General features: G+C 49.2%; 1 protein-coding gene across 26 annotated transcripts in view; it reads right to left on the bottom strand.

Annotated features, from left to right (window-relative positions):
- Window positions 1–23,180, bottom strand: part of TCF4 (transcription factor 4) — a 238,988-nt gene that overhangs the window by 23,120 nt on the left and 192,688 nt on the right. For 18 of the 26 annotated variants that reach the window (XM_074931270.1, XM_074931276.1, XM_074931272.1 and 15 more), the window contains 6 exons: window positions 21,401–21,506; window positions 18,998–19,131; window positions 15,149–15,281; window positions 5,839–5,906; window positions 4,471–4,549; window positions 1,788–1,864 (listed from right to left, as the gene is read on the bottom strand). In XM_074931270.1, coding sequence (XP_074787371.1) covers window positions 1,788–1,864; window positions 4,471–4,549; window positions 5,839–5,906; window positions 15,149–15,281; window positions 18,998–19,131; window positions 21,401–21,506 — 597 coding nt within the window. Of the gene's footprint in view, window positions 1–1,787; window positions 1,865–4,467; window positions 4,550–5,838; window positions 5,907–15,148; window positions 15,282–18,997; window positions 19,132–21,400; window positions 21,507–23,180 lie in introns of all 26 variants that reach the window. The other 8 variants (XM_074931261.1, XM_074931264.1, XM_074931266.1 and 5 more) reach the window with 4 other exon arrangements.

Raw genomic sequence — 23,180 nt, 5'->3', positions numbered from 1 at the left:
AAAAAAAAAATAATAAAAAAATAAAAAAGAAGTAGAAGTAAAGAAATAAATATACCTCTAGTTGTAATCGATCTCTAACCGGGATTTTCCTCCCCCCATCTAATCCCAGGATCACACACAAAGAGAGGAAGATAAACTACCGGCTCCTCCAGTCCCTCGCTGCCAGTTGGGTTTTTTTCCCTACAGGTATGCATCCTGAAATCACTTTTATCACCGGTTAAAGCAGCGCTAAATACTCTTCCCTAACTGAACAGCTTACGGTGAGCAATGTGGCAAGGACTAGCAGCCAGGGCGGTCGTGGGGGGCGAGGGGAGCGATGCCGTTGGGGTCCCTACAACCTCAGCTCCCACTTTTCCAACCATCCTAACACCCACAACCCCGAGAACCCCGACCGCCGCTCTCCCGCGTTCCTGCCTCCCAACGCCGCCGCGCTCCAGCTAAGCCAGAATCCAGCCCCCGAGGAGGGCTGCGGGCGGGGCGAGGATGAGGAGAAGCAACGGGCCATGGGGAGTAACAACCTCAAGGTTTCAGCCTGCCCTGGCTACTCCAGGAAAAGGAGGGCCCCGTGTCTGCGTGGGGGTGCTCCACCAACAACCCACTGCGGGAGCTGCTGCCCACAGAAACCCCCCTGCACCGCCTGCTCTGCGTTCCCCGAGCCCCACCGCTGTCCTCGGCCATGCCCAGCGCAAGCCAGGGGCGGGTCTGGGCACCTCAAGTCTTTGGTTTTTAATAAAATCCAAAAGGGGGAAGCTCAACAGGACAGTCCCCAAACACTGGGGAACCTCAGCTGCAAAAATCGTTAGACGTAGCTTATGGACCTCTACAGCAAATCTCTTAACCGACCCACCGCGCTCCAAAAACCAAAATAACTAAAAAAACCTTCCGAAGACATGTTGTCTAGAAAATATCGTGGTCCATCAGGAGAAGGATTTCTGGATCGGGGCGGAAAAACCAGTCTGTCCCAATTCCTGACTCTGGCAAACCTCTAAGGAAGTCAACATGACCTCATCCTAGGGGGGTTAAACCCGGTGCTCTCGGGAATTAGATATCTGATTGCCTTTTTTTTAAGGAAGCTTTTAAGCTCTAGTGCTGTTTATTTTACACCCGACAATACGTCAGGCTTTTCACAGCTGGTAGTGAAACCCTCTCAACTTCCCACCGAGACCAACAACCAAGAGCAAGACAGAGGGCACGAGACTCTCTACAGCTCTGTCCTACTACGCTTTTGGCCAACTCCAACTCTTTCCATTAGGAAAGGTAACAAATCTTCCTGCCATCCCTTTAACCCTCTCTGCCACGTAAACGTTTAGGCCCAGCTCAGCCTGGCAAGCTCAGCCCGCCGGCCTTTCCCAGGGAGAGGACTCCTGACCATCCCCGCTGCATCGGCTGCGCTCCCTCCCTCGCTCCCCAGCTCTGAGGGGCAAAGCCCACGCGCCATCCCACGTGACAACGCCGCGGCTTTCTACTCCCATTTTCTCTTCGGTTTATTCCACCTGCCTCTTCACCCTCCTTCCCCTCTTTTTTTGTGGTCCTCATTCCCCTTTTCAGTCGGTTTCAAGACTGCATCCCCCTGTCGAACAGGAGACCCTGGCCAGCAGCATCTCAAACCGCATCACATAACCTAAAGCACGGGGCACCCATGATACGAATTTAAAGGTGGTAAAATCAAGTCCGAGGGCATTAGCGGTCACTAACGAAATGAAAACCTGTGTGAGAAGAATGGATGAGAAATGGAAAGAACAGCAAGTAAAATACTGAGGCAGAGGAGGTCACTAATCAAAACATACCAAAGAGTGTAAGGGACCTTCATAATTGGGAGATGATGACGCTTGACCTCCATTTCTAGACCAAACAGCTGTGCCTGCTAATAGTAAAATTGGAATTACCATTAGAACTATGCAAACAAAAATGTCTTTCAAACTTTTTGGACAGTTTTGTAGACATGTAAATGCCGTATTCCAGATAGACTATAGAGCAGACATATGGAGAACTTCCAAAATACACACGGATGGAAAAAAAGAAAAAAAAAAAAAAAAAAGGTATTTTGTAGCAAAGCACGTAGATGCAGGCCACAAAGTTCCCCCAGGCTGCTCCTCCGCATAGAGGGCTGCATTCATTCGGCAGCTGGAGCTGCGAGAGGCTCCGGGAGAAGGAAACGTCTCGGTGGTGGAAGGAGAAGCAGCGGTGCCACGGGGGGCTGTGGGCGGCCGGACCCCTGAGCCAGCCCGGCACAGAGTAGCCCATTCTCCTAGCCTTGCTTCGAGACATCCTCAGTGCCACCGATTCCGTCACCCCACCATCAAATTTACAGAATCTTTAAAAAAAGCAGTCAGTAAAAAGCACTGCACACAACATTCCCGGAGACGTCGGTAAGGTTTGCGCTCTCTTTGGGCAGATTATTTGCTTTGGCCCGGTGAGACCACCAAAGGTCTGACCGAAAACCTTCTGGTTTAGATCCGCTGCTCTAAATCTGTTCCTGCTGCTGCGGGAAGAAAAGTGCTCTTGGTACCCAGCAGCATTTTCTAAGGAAAAAATTGCCCATGCGAAAGAGGCAAACACGGGGAAAAGAAGGTGGTTTTTTTTTTTCGAGTATTTTCCCAACAGCTTTTATATATTTAGCACAACGCTTAGACAATTTATAATGTTCTTTTGAACAAGTGATCTTCTGAATGATCTCATAAAACAGGGTTAAGAATTTGAGATGGAAATATTAGGGTTTTAATCTTAACGTCTACATTGAGTGGCATTTCCTCGAACTGAGATAGGCCAGGGTGGAACTCATGGCAATTTTTTTTTAGGCTCTCGCAGTGTAATTTTGTTCTCATAGAAGTCAAAATTATGTCAGTTCTAATTAAAACTTAAATCTTCCCTTTTCTGGTCCCTGTGGAGCTTTTAGTTGAGGTTTTGCTACAGCACTGAACGGAGCAATGAGCAGCAATCTTTACTTTCAAAATAATTTTTAACTAGCCCTTGATATCCTTGAGGGAAAGTGTCTTGCATGCTAAACACTTTCAGCTCTTATTTAAATGCACTTATACTCCTTTTTTTTTTTTTTTTTTGACACTCGGTTCTCCCTATTTACCCAGTAGAGCCTGCAGAAAGCAACGCAGCCCAAATTAGCACGGGATTTTCTCTGTGGCTCGGCCCCTTCCATCGGGAAGGAGGGCAGCACCTCGCTAGGAGAAACGCAGCCCCAGTGCCGGGGGCGCTACACCTCGGGGGTGATTCCAGGCAAAATAAGGGCAAATTGCTGTTCTCTGAGGTATGGGACACACCCCCTCCCCACCCCAGGCTCTAAGAGGCCAGGCGTTCCCTCTGTCCCCAGCCAGGGGTGGCTTTATGGGGACATTTGTTGACTGGATCTCACCCCAACGTTACACACTCGGGGCGAGCGTGACGGAGGTGGGCACGGTGTCCTCCCGGACCTCGCCCTGCGCAAGCTTCTCTCCATCCCTCCTTCCAAAAGGGTCTTGGCACCACAGAACTGCTCCTAGGTCTACGTCTCGTGGAGGCTGGGGCACCATTTCAAAGGCCAAGGAGCCCAGGAGCTCCCTCCACCTCTGCCCTGCTGCTCGTGCCCCACGGCGAGGGAGGGATGGCTCAAGCCCTCTCGCCAGCGCTGCCCTACGGAAACACGGCGGCCTCGGCCGTTTTTCAGGACTCCCGGGGAGGTTTAACGGGGCTCACACAGAGAGAAGAGGAGAGCAGGGCCTTTGGTCGCTTGTGACACAGACCTCGTCTCAAAGAGGGGATGGGAAGCCAAGAGGCCTCCTGCAAGGCGTTAGCGTGGGCTTGTGGGCGAGGAGAAGCCTAACGCTCTAGCTGAAAAGCCTCAAAGGTTTAAGAAATCTGAATTATATTCAGGTAAACGTTTAAAACACCTGACGCTCATGAGAACTACCCTGGGCCTCTGGATCTTTTCAGTTTCAGCTTTTATTAGTAAAGTGGGTTTAGTTAAAACAGGCAGTTCTTGTGAACAAGGCGTAAAATGAATCAAGCGGATTCACAGGGGCTCGCTTTGTCCAGAGACACATTTTTAGGGATCAAACAGGCGTTTGCTTCATCCCCGGGAGGGGATGGGGCAGGGGAACGGTCAAGATGTACCTGGCAGGGCCACCCTGGAGCGAGGCTGCCGCGAGGGCCGGGGCGTCCCTGCACGGGGACACGCTGTGCCCAGGGCAGAACCCATCTGCCGCAAGAGCCCGAGGACACTGCAAGGAAGCCGCAATGAGGATGTGATAAAAGTTGCTTTTCTGTAAATACATCTGCCTGAGAGCTGCAACGACCTTCTCTCTGCCCTGGCAATCCAGCGTGTAGGACCCCTCTCTGCTCATCTCCGCGGGACTCCGCGCGGCAACGCGGGCAACGCTGGATGCGCATCTCACACCCAGCACCGCGGGAGCTCATTCAGGCACCTCCTACCAAAAATACGTTGAAACGTTCAGTAAAATAGAATTGTAACAACAATACCTGAGAGAGAAGGGGGAGAACCAACAGGAGTTGAAGGATTTGATGAAAAGCTGTTGTTGGTGTGATCTGGAGAATAGATCTTTAAAAGATGATACAGAATTAATCTAAAGCCATCACAAACTGATGCAGAAAGAAATATGGAATTCTTATGCATTCAGTTCATTTAAATGAAAGCAGGACAGGTTAAAAAGCCTCTTATTCAAATATTAATATTTTTATAAAGACATATTAGATGCAGGAAGCCAGACAACAGACCCCTTTTGATGGGAACAGACACTAGCCAATTCAGCGATGGTTTCTGATTGTCACACGGACCTGCTACGGTAGATATACACATTTTCATTGCATAAACTACTTTACGAGTGAACGTCATTGAACAAGGCCTTAAAGCACGCCTGAAAATTGCCTCTTTTTTTTTTTTTTTTTTTTTTTTTTTTAACATTCTGCTGAAATCCCTTAACGGCCAAAATAAAGCAAAGGGAGCGGAGCACGTTAAACCCTGGCACAGCGGGGTTAAGCCGCAGCAGCAAACTCCCAACTACTCATCCACTGCTCCAGCAAGAAGGGCCCCGCGTGCCCCGTGCTTGGGTGCCACCGCCCCGCGGCGTCCCCGCTCACCGCCCGTGCCATTTGTCAGGGCACCACTTCAAAGTGGATTCTGTACTGTATCGGTTCGGTTCAGGCAAACTAAAGTCTCGACTTTTGGTCTTTTTTGTTTTCAATGAAGCATCGAAGAATATGCAAAAAAAAATATTAACTCTCATGAGAACTCAATGGAACCCACTCTGCCCAGAAAATAACTATAGTGGTCCTTATTAAAAGTCAGCCCGTGCCAACCGGTCCCGCAGCGGTGGCTGGGGCACGGCAGGGTTTCCTCCTGCTTTGAGCCAGAAAACTGCCGTCCCCCAGGCACCCAGGTAAGAGGGGGCAACCGCTGACTTTAACAGCAACCACGGGAACTGAATAGGTGGAAACTGCCATGAAAAATAGAAAATCTAAAGGCAAATTCAAAAGGAGTCTTGTTAGCGCAGAAGTCATCCTGCCGCTGGGTTCTGGTCAGACCTCCCTCGCCCTAGGGGGGGGATGGACTAACAGACACAGCTCCTCGGCACCCAGTCAGCGTGACCAGGCCAAGGCCTCCCCTCTCGCCGTTTCTATTCTACCGTAAAATTCAATCTAAAACTTTTTAAACACCATTTTGCACTGATTGTTCGATATTTCGGTTGGCAGTAACTCCACGCGGGTGACCTCTGAGACCAGATCTCTCCCGTTTGCTGCTCATCTTCGTAAACTCCAGGCGTCCAATTCTGATTAAAGTTCACACTTTGAAAACGGTAAACGTGTATTCCAAAGTAAATATTTCCTTACAGAGGCAAGTGCTTTCCCCAGCGCATCACCAGTCTGCGAGCTGCCTGCTGCCCCACTTCCTCTGTTTGCTGAAAAACAAAAGACTCGATGTAAAAACAGACAGTAAGACATCACAGACTTCTATTCCTGGTCCACTTACTCATAATTTAATTGCATTCTAATACTAATTACATAAAATTAATCTTTAATTACCATTAATCTGTTTCTTGAGGTAGATATCAAACACATTCATGCTCCATTTTTGCAGATAAAATATAAACTTGACATGCTGTTTTTAAAAAAAATGTATGGCGTATTTGGCCATATCACTTTTTCTGAACAAAAGGCTTCTGATAGTAGAAGATACTCAAAGTTGGGGAAAATAAGCAAGCACATAGCTAGGCAAGCCTGGGGGTGCGGAAGGGCTCCTGCCTCCCCTGCCCCGCCCCAGGGTGCTGAGTTTCTGCTCTAGGATGCGCCAATCTACTCTAACGAGGGGTTTCCTCTTCAAAAACTCTACGGCACTAATATATAAGGGCAATATTTCACATAGAAACCATCCCAAACGACCACAGAGGAAGGTTATAAAGGTGGCAAAGGTCGGAGCCCAGCCTGCCAGGGCAGCCCAGTTCCTCTCCCTGAGCCCGCACTGGGACCAGTCACTAATTGCAGGCTCCTGCCACGCTCCCCGGCAGCCCGAGCCGGCCTCGCTGCCAGGGAAGGACAATTAATGAGCAGCTACTCGGTATTTTGTTGTCTCCTCGTTCACCCTGTGACCCTGGTCCTTTGTCTACTTTTCACCGCGTGGTTTGAAGACTTTTGTGAATTCCATACAGACTTTTCCCAAGTGTTCCTTCTGACTTGGCTCGAACGTTTAATGAAATGATTTTTTCCCCGTCTCTCAGGTGACTGGATTGCACATTTCACATCAGAAATTTAGGGCAAGACAAGTCCTGGTGTAGCAGGCCACCAGCTTCTCACGCTCGGGTGACGGGACGGAAAACTTCTCCGTTACAGGAGAAATCAAAGGGAAGAAAAACGAGGGCGAAACATCCTACCAGTTTCAGCATCTGCATGACCATTTAGGAACTAAAAGCGCAGCTGCCCATGACCAACACTTCTGCTTTCACCCCTGAGGCCCCCAATGAGGTGGCCAGACCATGAGAAACCACCAGTCACAGGAGCCACCCCCCAAAAGGCTGGAGCAGGGTTGGGAACGCGAGGGCTGAGGCTGGTGAGGATCCCATACGCCACGGGGTTTGAAGGGCTTCAGCCCCCCCCGTGTCCCCCCCAGTCCCCCAGCAGGTTCTGCACCACGAGGCCACGGGATCCCGTGCCTGGAGGACCTCAATAGCAAACCCAGCCCGTGTCTGTACTGTCAAGTACAAGCACAGGCACTTGTTGGTCATTAAAAAACAATATAAAAAAGCCTCCCGCGAGTCTCCCTGCAGCGTTACTCAGTGAAATATTGAGTTCAGAAGGCAGCTGGGAAACCTGTGGGCCAGGGGGGGATGTCCTGCCGTCCCCCCCCCTCAGCGCACCCTTTCCCCTCCGCCTCCTCCACGCTCCCCTCCCTGAAAGCCTTGACCTCCTCCACGCAGCTTTTCCAAGCCTCCATCCCTTGTGCCCTCCACCCCAGCCTCCCTGCCTCAGCAGCACCTCTGCCCTCAGAGCCGCCAGGGACCCATCCCGCCTAAACCCAACGCTTCCCTTCAGCAGGGTCCACTTAAGCAACCTTAAGGAATGGCACAGAACAGCATTTTCCTTCCATTTCTCACGTACAACGTGCGTGTTATCAAATTTGTACACCTTCACGTTTAACCCGACTGTGTAACCTGGACATCTCAGCATCTCTCCTACAGCACCTTCCCCTGGGAAGGCCTCAAGGTCTACGCGTGTCCCCGACGCTGTCAAACTCACACGGTGCCATTTGCAACTCCTCCTTTAATGATTCTTTTTCTTAGTTAAACTTTTCCTTTTGTTATTGCATACTTGAAAATGTGCTCATCTGCCAATGACAGCTTATTTGTGATCTCAGCTCAGTTTGAAATTGGGCATCAAGATGTACAAAGAAAGATAAATAAAGAAACGTGAAGACAGACAGAACAGGCGGTGTCAGCTCGAGATACAACTTTTCAGGGTAATTTAACCTTGTAAATCACAATCTAAAGGTTTGAGCCTTGAATAATACCAGGCAGATGTCCAGAAATTCAGTTACTTTGCTCTAAAGTGAACTGCGAATCTAAATGTAAATCATGCATTGTTTTTTCCTTCTTCTAAGTGACTCTAACTGCATTATTCTAAAATTAAGTCCTCCATTTGTCTGTCTGAAGGCTGGTTTCTCCTAATGAGATGAGCTACACTGGTCCTGTGGGAGAAGCAAAGGCAGGGACCACAGTCTTGTTCCACGTGCTCTCGGAAACCTGACAGCACTGAGCTGGGCCACGTCTTCTATTAGTTACCACTAAGAACAAAGGAATTCTTCAGATATATTGAATATTAAACTTCTCCTGGAAGACTTTGAAGACAAATTAATGCGGTAGGCCTGGAAAACATACAGGGAGAGCCTCAGGGATGGGCAGCAGCGTGCAAAGTCCCCTTTTGCACAGTTTCAGTGGGAAAGGGATGCTTGAAAAGCAGTAGAGTAGGGGTTTGTGTCATGGGGAAGGCAAGCTCACGGCATTACTTGTTGGTCTCTTTATATAAAAACTTAAAGTCACCCATTAAACCAAACAAAACAAATGTGGGGTTTTTTTCAGTAGCATCCAAGCAGATGGGAAAAACTGCTGCACTAAGGTATGCAAAGACCGAAAGTATAAATAGATTTAAAAAGAACTGGGCAAATTAGTGGAGAAGAACGTCCATTGGTGGCTACTGAACGCCAGCCCCAGAGGCAACCCCAGCTCGGGCCTGCAAAACCCCGAGGGAAGGCGGAGGAGGGAGGAGCAGAGGCTCCTTCCCAGCTGCTCGCCATCGTCTTGGCTTCGGGTTCTCAGGGACAGCGGAGAAAATGGGCAAAGGGAGGTAACTACGGCACCTTCCACGTGGAAGACCAGGATGAGCATAAGTAGACAGAGATCTCCTGAAAGTGTGCATGTCCCCAAAACACTGGGATTGCTTAAATACAGCTACGCTTTTCAGTGTATGCTTTTCCTTCTTACATCACAAACTATTTTACAGGTGAGCTATTATTTGCTTTAGCTGTCGTTTTGGTAATGTAAGGGACAGGACTGAGATCGGCAGGTGACCAAAGAAAATCTGTGTGGAAGGAAGAATGGAAAAATAAAGAGTCTTGAGGAGAAACACAGCAAGAAGCGTCTGTTGCAAGAGGCCAATGATTTTGGGAGCACTGTGATAAAATTAACATCATACCAGGACTGGGTGTTACCAGAAATAAGAACCAGGCCTCAAAACACAGGAAAAGATAACCCAGGGTATCACAACAGAGAAGGGTAACGTGCAGTGCTGCTTCACACAGGGAACGGCTGTGGAAGATAATCAACTCTAACTATTAATATCGCACAGTTGTTGGTCCATCCCTTCACCACCAGCTCCTACGACACGCTATTTAAATATTCTGTCACCCCTGGATAAAACCAAACCTCAGGTGGTTTCCCCAAAAAATGGAGAAAGCAGAACAGGTATCGATTCTATTTAAATAAACGGCTGAATTTCAGCACATCTAACAAGAGCTCTTCCACTTCAGCTTTCCGAAAAAACCCAGAAGATGTAGGGGCTGAGCAAGATGGAGGATCTTAGGCAAATATTTAATTTAATGCAAGTTACATACAAGACCAAAAAAAAAAAACCACCCAACTTTGAAAGAGCAATTTTTAACGGCTTCAAAGTTAGTACTAAAAGCTTTTTCAAGCCAATCACAAATAAGGACAATGATGGAGAGTTGGTGGGACCTGCAAACAACCAAGATGCAACAGAATGCAAGGGAAAAAAAAGGGTAATAGAAGAAGTGCTAAATAGATTATTTTCATCTGCCTTGCCACGGGACAGATGATATTTTACAAAGGATTAGTCAGAAAAATTGGCTCCAAGTGATGTGTCAATGTAAAGGCTTGAAAATAAATTGATAAAAAGGAAAATAAAGATGAGCCAAATGACATTTCTAAGAGCTCTCAAGAAACTCAAACACAAAATTGTCTAACTTCTAACTGCAGCATAAAACCAACTGCTTAGGCCAACCTAGTGCTGAAGTCAAGAAGGTAGAAAATATTAAAAACTAATATTGAAAGCAAAGTTCTGTGAATTCAGAGGGCTACCAGATTTTAAATCTGGCTTCTCTACTAGGGAAGATACAGAGGAGCAATATCCGTGTGGACAAACACACCGTATCACACAACCAACACCGCTTTTTGGCGGAGGGAAGTCATGTCTTGCAAATCTAAATGCTTTCAAAAACACGCTGAGCGCATTGGTGCGGGAGATCCAGTAAATAAAACGGATTCCTATGCTCAGCTTACGAAGGCTCTTAAAGAAACTAAACTGTCTTCAGATAACAGGGAAGCAAGGATGTTCTTGCAGATTAAGAAATGATTAAGAGGGGGACTACAAGAGCAGGAATAGTTAGCTTTGTAAGGGAGGCGTAGTCCCAGCAAATTCCCCGTTGTGCTGATCTGTACTGTTGAACATACTCACACGTGGCCTGGAGAAAGCCGTGGCATACGCTCAAGTTGTGATGTTTGGCAAGATCCTGATTCAGGGTGATAGGATAGGATGCAAAGGGCAGCTCTCGCAACACCAGCTCGCTGGGTAGTAAATGCCAAACATACACAAAAGCCACCAGGCAACAAACACGGGGAGGGGGGAAAGCCTTATGCCATAAATGCACACAAAGGGGCTCTCAGTTACCTAATGTACAGTCCAGAAAAAGGAGAACACCTAGAGCTACAGTGAGTCATTAGTGCCAATCTGAGCTGATGAACCAGCCCCTCACCACCCCCAGAAAACCCCAATGACGAGCAACGACTGGGCCAAGAGCAGAGACAACCCTGAGGCCTGTTATGTCCCTCTATGAATTCACAACACACCGGTATTTTGGATACGGAGCAAAGACCTGGGAAGTCCATCAAGAAGGAGCATCAAGGTCTAGAGAACAGAAGAAGCAGAGTCAGAAAACGTAGAGGGTGCTTCCCTTGGAGAATGAACTCAATAAATGTGGATTCTCTAGCTCAGAAAAGGGACGACGACAGCAGGGTATGATAAAAGCCAGTCAGGAAGGGACCTGGGGGGGCGTTGAGAATGAGCCAGAGTGTGCCCAGGGGGCCAAGAAGGCCAGTGGCATCCTGGCTTGTGTCAGCACTGGTGTGGCCAGCAGGGACAGGGAAGGGATCTGAGCCCTGGGCTCGGCACTGGGGAGGCCGCCCCTCGCTGAGGGGGTTCAGTGTTGGGCCCCTCACCCCAAAAAGGCCATTGAATGACTCGAGCGTGGCCAGAGAAGGGCAACGGAGCTGGGGCAGGGTCTGGAGCACAGGTCTGCTGGGGAGCGGCTGGGGGAACTGGGGGGGTTCAGTCTGGAGCAGAGGAGGCTGAGGGGAGACCTCCTGGCCCTCTGCAACTCCCTGCCAGGAGGGGGCAGAGAGGGGGGATGAGTCTCTGGAGCCAAGGCCCCAGCGCCAGGCCCCGAGGGAATGGCCTCAAGCTGCCCAGGGCAGGGTCAGGCTGGCTCTGAGGAAGGATTTCTGTGCAGAAGGGGCTGTTGGGCGTTGGAATGGGCTGCCCAGGGCAGGGGGGAGTCCCCGGGATCCCTGGAGGGGTTGAAGAGTCGGGCTGAGCCAGCGCTGAGGGATCTGGGGGAGTTGGGAACGGTCAGGGGGAGGGTCATGGTTGGGCTGGAGGAGCTGCAAGGGCTTTTCCAACCTGGATGATTCTGGGGTTCTGTGAAATGATACATGAAGCGAAACAAGAGGGCAGAAAGGCTATCATCTCCTGCTGGGGGCAACACGAGGGGGAAGGATCGCATCGGGCCCTGAGGGAGCGGAGTCTGAAGGAGGAGGAGCACCGTTCCACAAGGGTGTAACATCACCGTGCCAGGCCGAACCTCCAGGGAAGGCCGGGTCACTTCATGGAGAAGAATGAACTCAAGCTTCCTAAATACTGAGCGCTGGAACAACTGGGAGAATATCATATATGTCTGCTTTGTTTTGATATTCCTCCCAAGGAAATCATTAAGAGTTTTTGCTGGAGGCAGGACTGTTGCATGGACGAGCTTTTGCTGTGAACAAGGACAGATGTTTTCAAGTTCTTAAGTAAAACATGGAACAATTTAACACCAGGAACACTAGGGAACTTCCCCAAAACTGGAAGGGCACAGTTTATCCAAGACATTTCTACACTGGGCTTTAACTGAATGAAGCAGCCAAATCCAGACCCCAAGGAAGGTTTTAATTCATTAACCGATGATGGACAACGGTTTGAGGCAAGAGCAAGGGAACATTTGATGAAACTTCCAGGAAAAAAAATTAAAATAGGTGAAGCCCATCCCCGCAGAGCATGCAGCTTGGGGAAGCCAGGCAAGCAGGCAGGTTCAGCAGGTTCAGAGGGGATTAGATGACTGCATGGAGCACAGCTCCAGAAAGAGGTGCCTGAAGAGCCGGGCAGGGCTGTCCCCTCCAACCACACCAACGTGACGGTCCCGGCTGCAGGAGCTGCAGGGACGGCCCAGGATCATGCTGAGGGCTAAGTTATCTCACTTAGAGCACCCACCTGAAGCAACAAGCATTTCTTATCTACTTGTGCTGGTCTCTATTTCCTCCGACTGGCCTAAAGGTGCTTGTCACCGGAGACTACACGTGAGCCTAACGCTGGCGTCCCCGCTTGGGAGGGCAGGTCTGCGCCGACACAAACCATCAGCAAATTCTGGTGTGATGCAGAAGACAAAGAGAACTTGGGCACAGGATTGGAAAACGGGACTTGAAAACGCACCGCCAGAGCTGTGGCTTTTCCTTGTGAGCTGTTCCCCTGCTCACAGGACTATTAATGTACTGAAGGCCTCGTGAAAGACTGCAACCTCTTGATGGATTGATTCTAACTCTTGTTGAAGAGCGTGTTTATTGTTACAGTTAATCTCCTAAAACTTTCTCAGCATGTTTCTCCGAAGAACAATTCCGCGCTGGGAAGCGAAGGGACAGAATGACGAAGTACAGCCTTTTCACATCCTTCTGCTGGGATTCTGATTGTAAATCTCAGATTATTGAATAAACTTCCAGGAATCGGTATCTCAGCGAGCAGAATTATATCTAGCAAAGCATCTCGTTTAACCGATAGGCTGGAGATTTTTGTTAGAGAATTCCAGCCGGACTGTTTATAGTTTAAATTCTAGTACAAACTCACGCTGTTCTGATGGAATAAGGCTTTCTGAAACAGCAGACTGGAAGTGATGTTTCTATGTTAAGAAGAGTGGAAAAACTTGCACCACCTCGGTATTCACAGCTGATGGTCTTCCCAAATTATGAGGAAGTGACATTGCTGGATAAAAGTCATATTTTTCTTATACCGTGCGACAGTTCACCACCCTCCTGTAACTGGAAGCTTAACATTCTTGTAAAATATACAGTGCAGTATTATGTGACTGCTCTGGTAATAAAATTACTGTGAAACCAGTGCCTCAAGGGGAAACGCACATGATGTTTCTCCTGGAAAAGCTGCATGTCACAGTGCATAATGTCATACAAACAACACGTCACTAGAAGCGAAAGCAGCCAGTGGGATTAATCCAGGCATCAGACGGGTACGATCCACTCGTACGGCGTCTGTTCGAGCTCAGTAACCGGTCGCTTCAACATCAACACTCTGGAAATACAAAGCCAACCCTCAGTGTAAAATCAACCACCGCCGATGCCATCCTGCAGTCCCTTGGAAGGATTTTCTCCCTGTTGCTCGGGCGTCGGGGCTCACCTGCCCCAGCCCTGCTCGGGGTCCCCAGTCACTGGGACGGAGGCGCAGCGGCTCCCAGTTGGGCCTGCTCGGGAAAATCAGGGCAAAGACAGCGTGTGCCCAGACTTCAGGGGAGGTTCACTGGTTTAGGAGGAGAACAGGACTCGCATCAAGACCCAAGAAATACTTTTGCAGCCCTCAGCTCAGACACAGCCCAACTACTTGTTGAATATTTACAGCCGCTAAAAAAATAATCTGCGTGTCTGCATTGTTGCTCTTCTGAGTCACACGCTGGGGTTTTCAGGAGATGAAGCCAGATGAAAAGCTGGGTGTGTGGTTTGGTTTTTTTTTTACATGGGAAATTCAGGCACTTTTCTGGGTGGCTCCCGGAGGCACGGGGGCAGGAGACCCCTGCCTGTTTAGGTCCCTCCGCAAGATCTCACATCCCTAAATGTGCTCTGGGAGGCTGCTGCGTAACTGGCGTGAAGGTGGCTGAATTAACCTGGGACTCCATCAGCCTTCTTTTGAGGGAAAAAGAGAGTGATCTGCCTATGCCACGCGCACGGAAGCAGCAATACGCCGTAAAGGCAGAACTCTCCACGGAATGACGAGGTTGAGCACACAAATGCTATCCTGAAATGGGATCTGTTTTTCTCAGACAGTGACAAATTAAGAAGAGACTGTATTTAGTTTCTCCTTTGTTCAGAGACCCTGAAAAATATGATGCCCATGTGTTAATGTTTGAACCCACCCTCCATTCTTACTGCATTAGTCCTGCTCGCAGTCATTCAATACAGAATCATGTGTGTAATGTGAAACATGTGTCCAGCGATGTGTTCCCTATTTACCAATTATTTAATTAGCATTGTTTGCTCTTTGAGATACAGGCAAAGCGATATTTTTTTATTTCCTGTATTTAAGGATGAACTGGCATTTGCCAAATACTTAAGTAGACAGAGGTATGCTCTTAATTTTCGGCGTCACTGACGGCAGGGTCGGGGGCAGCTCTCTCCCTCAAGGCGCCATCGCCGTGTCCCCCACGCCATGTGGGAACCCGGCGACGAACCGAAGGGGATGAACATCGCGATAGAGGAGCATCACCAAGCGCTTCAATCACCAAAACAACCACAAAATCAAACTTCAAAACAAGCGGCACCAGGCACTCAGCTGCTGCCATGTCTTCCGTACAGCGTCTGAAGCAAAGCGCTTTGCTGTAATCATGTTTAACTCACAAAAAAGACGGAAAATGCACGAGCTAAGGGGGTGAAGGCCAGCTATGACGTAGTCATTTCCACAAAAGCCTCGCTACCTCCCTGCACGCACTGAACTAAGCAGCTAGTCCTGCACGCCATCGCGTTTCAGGTCTCGGGCGCGAGCACGGTGCACCGAAGCAGACGGGAGGGGAGGCAGGAGGGCAAGGGCGCAGCACCCAACCCCGACTCACCCATGATACTGTCCGTCCCGTTGGCAGGGGGTGTGCAAGAGGACGCGCTGTAATGATTCGTGCCACTGCGGTGGAAGGTGGACATCGGAGGAAGACTGGAATTGATGTCTGCTGAGGAGTGGGATGGGTAGCTCTGCGGCAAAAAAAAGGATAAAAAAATAAGGAAATATTATAAGTATCCAGGGCATGTTCACACTGCCCCAGTCCTGAGTGCTGACGTACTTCACCCCACGGAGAAAAGCAGAATGCTGCCCTAAGGCTCCGTGGGGAGCGTGCTTTTCTCCCCTAACTCAACGTTTTCTGGAGGAGACGCAGCATCCACCCACCTGATAGGGACAAATACCCCCAGCGGATGGTTTGTCACTGCTGATGGTACCATAGAGATGTAATGAGAAGGAATTATGGAAGGTTGGGTGATAAATGGAGCAAGCTTTTTTGACAGGGACAGATCCTGGATGGAGGAGAAGCCTCCCAAAGGAAGTGCTAGGAACCCCATACTGCTTCTGACATTAACACTGAGACCTGACTACAAAAGGCGCCAGGCTGGTATCGCAAAAGGCGCCCTGAGGACACCCCCCAGCACCACAGGGCAGCACCACTGGGAGCCCTTCTCCTGGACACCCCCCAGCACCTCGGGGCAACAGACATACCAGTCCTCCCAGCAAGCGTGAGCCAAGTGGCTGGGCAGCACGCAGATGGCTTGGGGAGCTACATCGCTGCCTCGACCACAGAATCCCAGAATCATCCGGGCCGGAAAAGCCCTTGCAGCTCCTCCAGCCCAACCATGACCCTCCCCCTGACCCTTCCCAACTCCCCCAGATCCCTCAGCGCTGGCTCAGCCCGACTCTTCAACCCCTCCAGGGATCCCGGGGACTCCCCCCTGCCCTGGGCAGCCCATTCCAACACCCAACAGCCCCTTCTGCACAGAAATCCTTCCTCAGAGCCAGCCTGACCCTGCCCTGGGCAGCTTGAGGCCGTTCCCTCGGGGCCTGGCGCTGGGGCCTTGGCTCCAGAGACTCATCCCCCCTCTCTGCCCCCTCCTGGCAGGGAGTTGCAGAGGGCCAGGAGGTCTCCCCTCAGCCTCCTCTTCTCCAGACTGAACCCCCGCAGTTCCCCCAGCCGCTCCCCAGCAGACCTGTGCTCCAGACCCTGCCCCAGCTCCGTTGCCCTTCTCTGGCCACGCTCAACCAGACCCACCTTACTCTGACACAACGCTGCTGCAGTCAAGTGTTTTGCTGAATTTGCGTTCCTTTAAACCTGGCTTACATTAGTGCTGTTTGTCACTCTAGAATAGTCTCCTCCATCGGTCTAAGACCCTGTGTGCAGACAGGTCCTAGAACAGGCCCAGCTTTCACCTCCATCTCAGCAGAGATGAGATCCTGCACAAGACCTCTAGGTTTTGGAGACTCTCACACAAAGCCTCCTGAGAAACACAAGGGCCTGGGGACATGTGGTGCTACCTGGCCCAGGATCAAGGCATTAAGTGAGACCCAGATCATCTCCATGCCCTCTGCTTCATTCAGTGGTTCAGAGTAAGCTGGCTGGAAAACATCCTTCCCTTCAGCTGTACTCCTTAACTGCTTTTACAGGACTTCTCGTAATTAAGTGCCAAGTACTGTAAAGTTATCTCAAAGAATGTAAACAACACAGCCCAAACCTGTTTTTCTTATCCATGGAAAAACGACCATCAGCTCTGACTGAGGTCTAAGCAACGTTTTCAGGCTTTGACTCATTTTAAGCCATTCCAGGACCCAAACCCAACCGGCCAAAAAGGCCCGGCCTAGCAGAACATCTCGTGTGATGGAGAAACGAGCGGCCAGCCATTGCGGAGGTCAGTGGTCCCAACGCCAGGGACTCCGTCCCCCCGGCTCAACGGCTGTTCCACGCCACGTATCCGGCTTGGGATTTTCTCATTTCTCCGGGGGAGACAGCCACAATTGTCAAATATTTTAGGAAAACCATGGGATGTGAATAGCGGAGCGGAGAACTGTTCTCTGTGTTCAACGCATCTATTTAGAAAATCACTGATATGCCTGAGAAAGTAAAAATAATAAAGAGCTTTTCTTCCTTTCTTTTGCTATGTTCATTTTCTCTACAGGTCACTGAGAAGTTAAGGACATTTGCAGGGAACCGAACTGAAATCACTCAAACTTTCCTCAACAAGCTGACCACAAACTGCTGACCTCTCGCTGATCCTCCAGCAGAAATTATGCAGAGACTATTTAAAGCATCCCCCTCTCCCTTCTGTCCCAGCGTTACCTAAACCACAGCGGGCTCTGCCAGCCCAGACATGCATAATAAATGAATATGAGCACCTATGACTTGGGACTGTAGGTCCTCACTATCACTGACATTTATCAGTGGTCCTCACTATCTCTGAAATGTAGGGGAAATAGAATTACATCTACAATTGGAAACATTTTGGGGGGTTTAGGTGCAACATCCCTACACATTTTACATTGCAGAAATATTTTAGCTCTTCATAAAACCTTCTTCCATGTTACAAATCCAAGAAATACAGAATCAAGGTAAGCTGAAACGCAAAAATGGTTGTAGACTGGCCCCAGGAAGGCACTCGGCTCTCTTACCTCTCCCCTGAGCTGACACCATGAAAAGGCACCTAACTCTGATGAATGAGCACCAGTGTAGATAACAAATTAGATTAAATTGGGTTTTAAAAGTTATGCTCCATTTTTATTATATAGGCTTGTCACTTCACAGCAACGTTAAGTTTGCTTAGTGCCTTAATTATGCCTTTTATAAGGACATGATTAAGCAGTTTTTGAGGCAATTTCTTTTGCTTTTGACTTCCTATTAATTTTACACAGCAGTGTGCTAAACCTCGTTAAATGTGAGACTTTAAAGATTTGTTTTGCAAATTACTTTCCAGTTTGCAAGAGTGACTTTAATTCTTCCGATTCCCCAATAGACGGTTCTGTGAGATTTTACAGCAACGGACTCTTTCCTCCCTTAAAACCAGTGCTCCTCGTTACTCTTCCTGTTTAATGGTCTTCACAAATGAAAAGTATAGGCACGGAAGAAAAAAAAATTACTTGTAATGTTTCACGCATTTGGAGAAAAATGACTTCACTTTAGCTGTCTGTTCTTTACACCTTACTGAAAAACAAAACCAAACCAAAAATGGAACTGATGGAAGCCAGTGGTTATTTCTACATAATCAATGCAGCCCTGCTATTAGGAGAACATCCCCTAAGCTGTACTCAGATCAGATTTAATTCCCATTTTATTCCGTTCCAATACAATAGATGGAATCAGTCCCAGCAACTTCCTCCTGCTAGGGATCAGGATGTACCGGAGAAAATAAAAATACCTCCCTTTTTTAAAGCAGAAAATCGATGCTAGATGCTTATCTAGAAACTCTGAGCAGCAAAGGACACTGACTGCCATAAATGAACACCAAAAGCAGAGGCCTGTGTGGCCCACCGGCAGGCTGGCGGCCGCGGAGGCGAGCAGAGGGCGCAAACCCGGGCTCAACCCTCTCCTCACGCTGTCAGCTGAAGGCACAGCCTCCCTGACAGGGTTTTTTTCCCCCTTTTTTCACTTCCCAGTTGCACCAGGAGAGGTTCTGCACAGAGCTGGGGACCTGCAGCGGACCCGGCAGCGCATCGAGGGCGAAGTCGCCGCAGGGCCCAGTCGCCACCCCACCTCCTCGCCCAGCCCGTGCCACCCTTCTGCTCCAGAAACTTCCCTCAGCAGAGCCCTGAGAAAATCCCTAAGGCAAGGTTTCGTCTGCGATTCCTCGGTTTCGCGGCGGAGCTCTGAGCGGCACGACTCGGGCCGGCGCGCTGGGGTGCCAGCCGTGCCCCCCACCCCCTGCCCGCGCCTTACCAAGCGGTCGTGTGGGTGCAGGCTGCAGTAGCTGCTGGACTGGGGGATGTGAGAAGAGTTGCCCAACATGCCCCCGTAGCCGGGCTGGTTCATCCCGCTGGAGGAGCTCCACGGGTCGCTGCTGTGATGGCCATCTGTAACACAGGAGGGAAACGCCGCTGGCCACCGGAGCCCACGGGGCCAACGGCTCCGGGCCCTGGCAAACTCTGTCCCCAACGGGGCTACAGGGCTGCGCCGCTTCGGCGTAAAGCCACGGACTTTGATTTTAAAAAAACGAAGCTGAACGGAGCAACAACGCTCGCGTCATCCCGCGATGCTTCGTGAGAGTCACATCGCTCAGGCTCCGGAGGTTCCTGCTGCCTTATTCCTGCTCTGGTATCACAAACCCAAGGACACAAACTCCTGTTGTAACAAATTTCATCAGGGACAAAAAAACTGAACCTTGAAACAACACACACCGAAGGCCACAGAACAAGGGTGGGCTAACGAGCTCTGGAGATGCCCCAACTTGGGAAATGATTAGATAATTCCTGAATTTTTAATGTTTCCACATCCAGAAAGTTTCGGGAGTTTTTTCATTGCTGCTTTTTGTTTGTTTAAAAAGAGAGTAGCACCGCTTGTGTGGTTTCTCCTTTTAGGGGTTTCACAGCTTGGGCCTCTGCGTTCATCCTTCAGGCTAGTTCACCACCGAGGCACTGGGGAGTCAGAAAAAAACCTCCCCAGATTTTATCAAGTCAAACAGTTGGTTGCATATTTTGAGTTTAACTAGACATGCTGAAATGGAATCATAATAACGCAGTGAAGTGTATTTTCTCCTGGAAGAATGCCAATGTGTTCACAAAAAAAAAAAAAAAGAAGAAAAAGTAACTTTTCTGTAACGATCAGCAGACCTGAAGGACAGGCACGTGGGTTTTTTTTTTTCAAACTGCAGGAGTTGGTCTAATAAAAAATTATGATGTCTCACCTACAGCCCTGCCTTATTTATACACTTCAAACACCCTGGCAGCAGCAGCACCTCTAGCATCACCTTCCCGTGGCTGTTTGAACAGTCATTTAACTCAGATTGATGGCTTCAACACGGATCTGCGAGAAGATAACATTTAAAACCACAGAACGGCCTAAGCGCTACAAAGGGTAAATATTTGGCATCGTTAGAACCCTATTAATCCCCAGCTTTGTAAGTCCACGGGAGTTTCACAGCAGGTTGGCTCTTGGGGTGGTGTATTTGTTGGCTTTCCAGTCATGGCCTGCCTTTTGTCCAGACACAGATCCCCCACCCAGGAGGTGACCCACGGGGCCAGTGCTCTGAGCGATGGCCTCTCCCCTCCCGCGAGGACCCGCCAGCGCCGGCGGAGGGCCAGTGGGCAGGAGGGGCCGGTGGCCACTCTTGCCCACGTCCCTGCCTGCTGCTGCTCCTCCTCCCGCGGCAGCTGCCTGACCCGGACACCAGCGTCCTCCAACAAAGAGACACGGAGACGAGGGTCCTCTCACCCGGAGCTGAGCCATCCCCAGGGACACCTGATCTTCAGGTGGTGGGACACAAAACTGGGTTGAGTTTTGTGGGTTTTGTGGTTTATTTTTTTTTTTCCCCCTAATTATGGGAATTAGAAAGCGTATATAGAATAAAAATCTAAAATCTAAAATCTAATCCCTCGCCCTGCAAATACTTTAGCCTAGCAGTCCTGCTGAATTAAACAGATTTACTTACCCTTTACTTAGCCTAAAGCAGAGTATATGTAGAAGGGTGTAAAAGCGAGCTGTTTTGCCCTAAATGTGGCAAAAGACGAGTACCCTAATGGCGTGTGGATCTTTCCAAACTCTAAGAGTTTTATTTACTACCTTACACCCAATTTCATTCTACTTGCACGTACTCATTCTGAGAAATATAACATAGTTAGCAGTGAATGCGTGAGAACTATTAACCCATCCTCAAATGAGAGATGGCTTCATTTTCAAAAGGTTGCCCTAATTGCCTAGGCACGCAAACAGACGTCCTTGTAGCACCACATACTTTACACAAGGCGAAATCTTCCTCGTTAACGTAAACCAGCAACGCACAAAGCACATGCACAAATCTGTGTGCGTTTAGCGTATGTATAATATCCCTGCACACACACACACACACACGCTGGAAAAAAAAAAAAACAACAAACAAAAAACCCAACACTTCAAGAACCTCAGGTGATAAGAGGCTGGCAAGTTATTCATTACGCTGCTTCACTGCAGGATCAAACGAGATGTTCAGAGACATAATGGTCAAACGAAGACGTACAGGTCTTCATTTTAATGGTAATGTTACACACCACAAGATGATATTCCAGCGTGTCTCGACTACACATAAACTAAAATACAAACCCAGAAGACGTATGCAAAATAGATCGCCCTTTGAAAGCAGCACCTTACCTTGCATGAAGAAGGAGCTAGGAAAAGTGCTGGCTGCTGGTTTTGAGGATGGATAACCTGGTGAATCCCTATTGTAGTCGGCAGTGCTTGCTGACGGGGCATAAACCTAGGGAAAAAAGACTAATTTAGTATGCCTTTAGCAGGAAGGAGGCAAGAAATATTGAGTTTTTACCTTGCTCAGTATAAATCCCTTCACAACACCACATAATTCTTCTCACAGAGCACAAAAACCTCACTCTATGTGTGACTGGAAAATAAATTTTAAGCTTCAAAAGAAACTCCAGCCTGACATTTTCCAGCTTTAAACAAGGATATTTGCAAGGTATTTGTCAAACTATGGATTTCTGTAAATAGAATGAACAAACAGATGTACACATGTTCTTCCTGGAGCATTACGGAGCTTAAAATAAACAAGAACACGAAACAATGCTGATTTTCTCCTATGAATGAGTTACGGACTCTACCCACTTAAGAACAAAACTGAAAGCACTGCGAGGAAGTCAAAACCTTTTATTTCCTAAACTAAAGAAAAATGAAATTCTGAAAAACAGCGTTATGAGGAATGCTGAAAATTACAAACATATCTTGGGATATTAAATTCCCATGGATCAAGCTCCTTCCAGAGAAGCTTGAAAGGGCTATTAAAAACCTGGACCTACACAAGACCACCAACACAGCATGTGTACACATCAGGGGAAAAAAACTCCTCCTTTCTTAGGACTTTTTGCATTTGTCCGTGCAATAAACTTACTATGCGTGCCAAGAAACTCATTTGCTTATATTTGTTTACTAATACACCAGAGCTTTCTGCAACTTGCCTTTTAGAAAATATCTGTTGTATTTCTTCCTTTCCTTTAGTTCAACCAAGACAGCATTTAAAAACCGAACTAAACCAACCAAACAACCAAACAAAAATAAAATCCCCCCCAACCAGTCCGGGCTGATAAGCGTAATTTATTATTTACAGCGCAATTTATTCCCTCTGCCTATCCACTCGCTCTGTTCCGCCGCGCTTTGTTTCTGCGCTGGAGGTGCCTCTCTCCAGATGGTCAGGAAGACTGAAGCACTGTCATCTCCTTGATGAAAATGGATACCTTCCTGCCTCCATTTTGAAGCAGGCAGCAGATCACAAAATTGGCAGAGCGCCTGCTCCGCCGTTCGCAGGTCACAGCCAAAGGGAAGAGAAATCCACCAGCGAAACGCGGCCGGGGCTGGGAAAGGCGCCCGGCCCTCCTCTGCCGGCGGCCCCGGCCAGGGCAGGGCGAGCAAAGGGCTCCTCTCAGCCCCCCAAAAACCACCTCACCACCCAAAAAAAAACCAGGGAGCGGAAAGCCGAGGGGCTGCGGGATGCTGAGGGGCTTCCCCGCACACCCGGAGCTGCAGGACGGGGCCGGGCGGCCGCGGCAGCTCGATGGCTTCAACGTCACCAGCCCAGACAGAGCCGCCACCAAGCCCAACCCTACAAATCCAACCCAAAGTCCTTTTTTCGTTTGTTTTTTAACACAGCGCCTTATGCCTCAGGGAGGGCAACGTGGGTTTGGGGTGCCCAGCGTCGGGCACCCAGGGAAAGGAGGAACGCTGGCCGTGCGGCGGCAGCCAGGAGCGAGGCCGAGGGAAGCGCAGAGATTGTGCAGACGGGCACAACGCGAGGGAGCACAGCTCTGAACCCAACCAAAGCGACCCAGGAGGCCCCGGCTGGGAGGAAGTTGCTGCCAACTGCCCTGATGCCGTCGCAGGAGCTATTTTTCTCCTCACACATCTGCATTTAACTGGATTCGAG

The sequence above is a fragment of the Athene noctua genome, chromosome Z, assembly GCF_965140245.1.
Source record: "Athene noctua chromosome Z, bAthNoc1.hap1.1, whole genome shotgun sequence".
Lineage (NCBI taxonomy): Eukaryota > Metazoa > Chordata > Aves > Strigiformes > Strigidae > Athene > Athene noctua.
The sequence above is the reverse complement of the archived record's forward strand: the minus strand, read 5'-3'. Positions and strand labels throughout refer to the sequence as shown.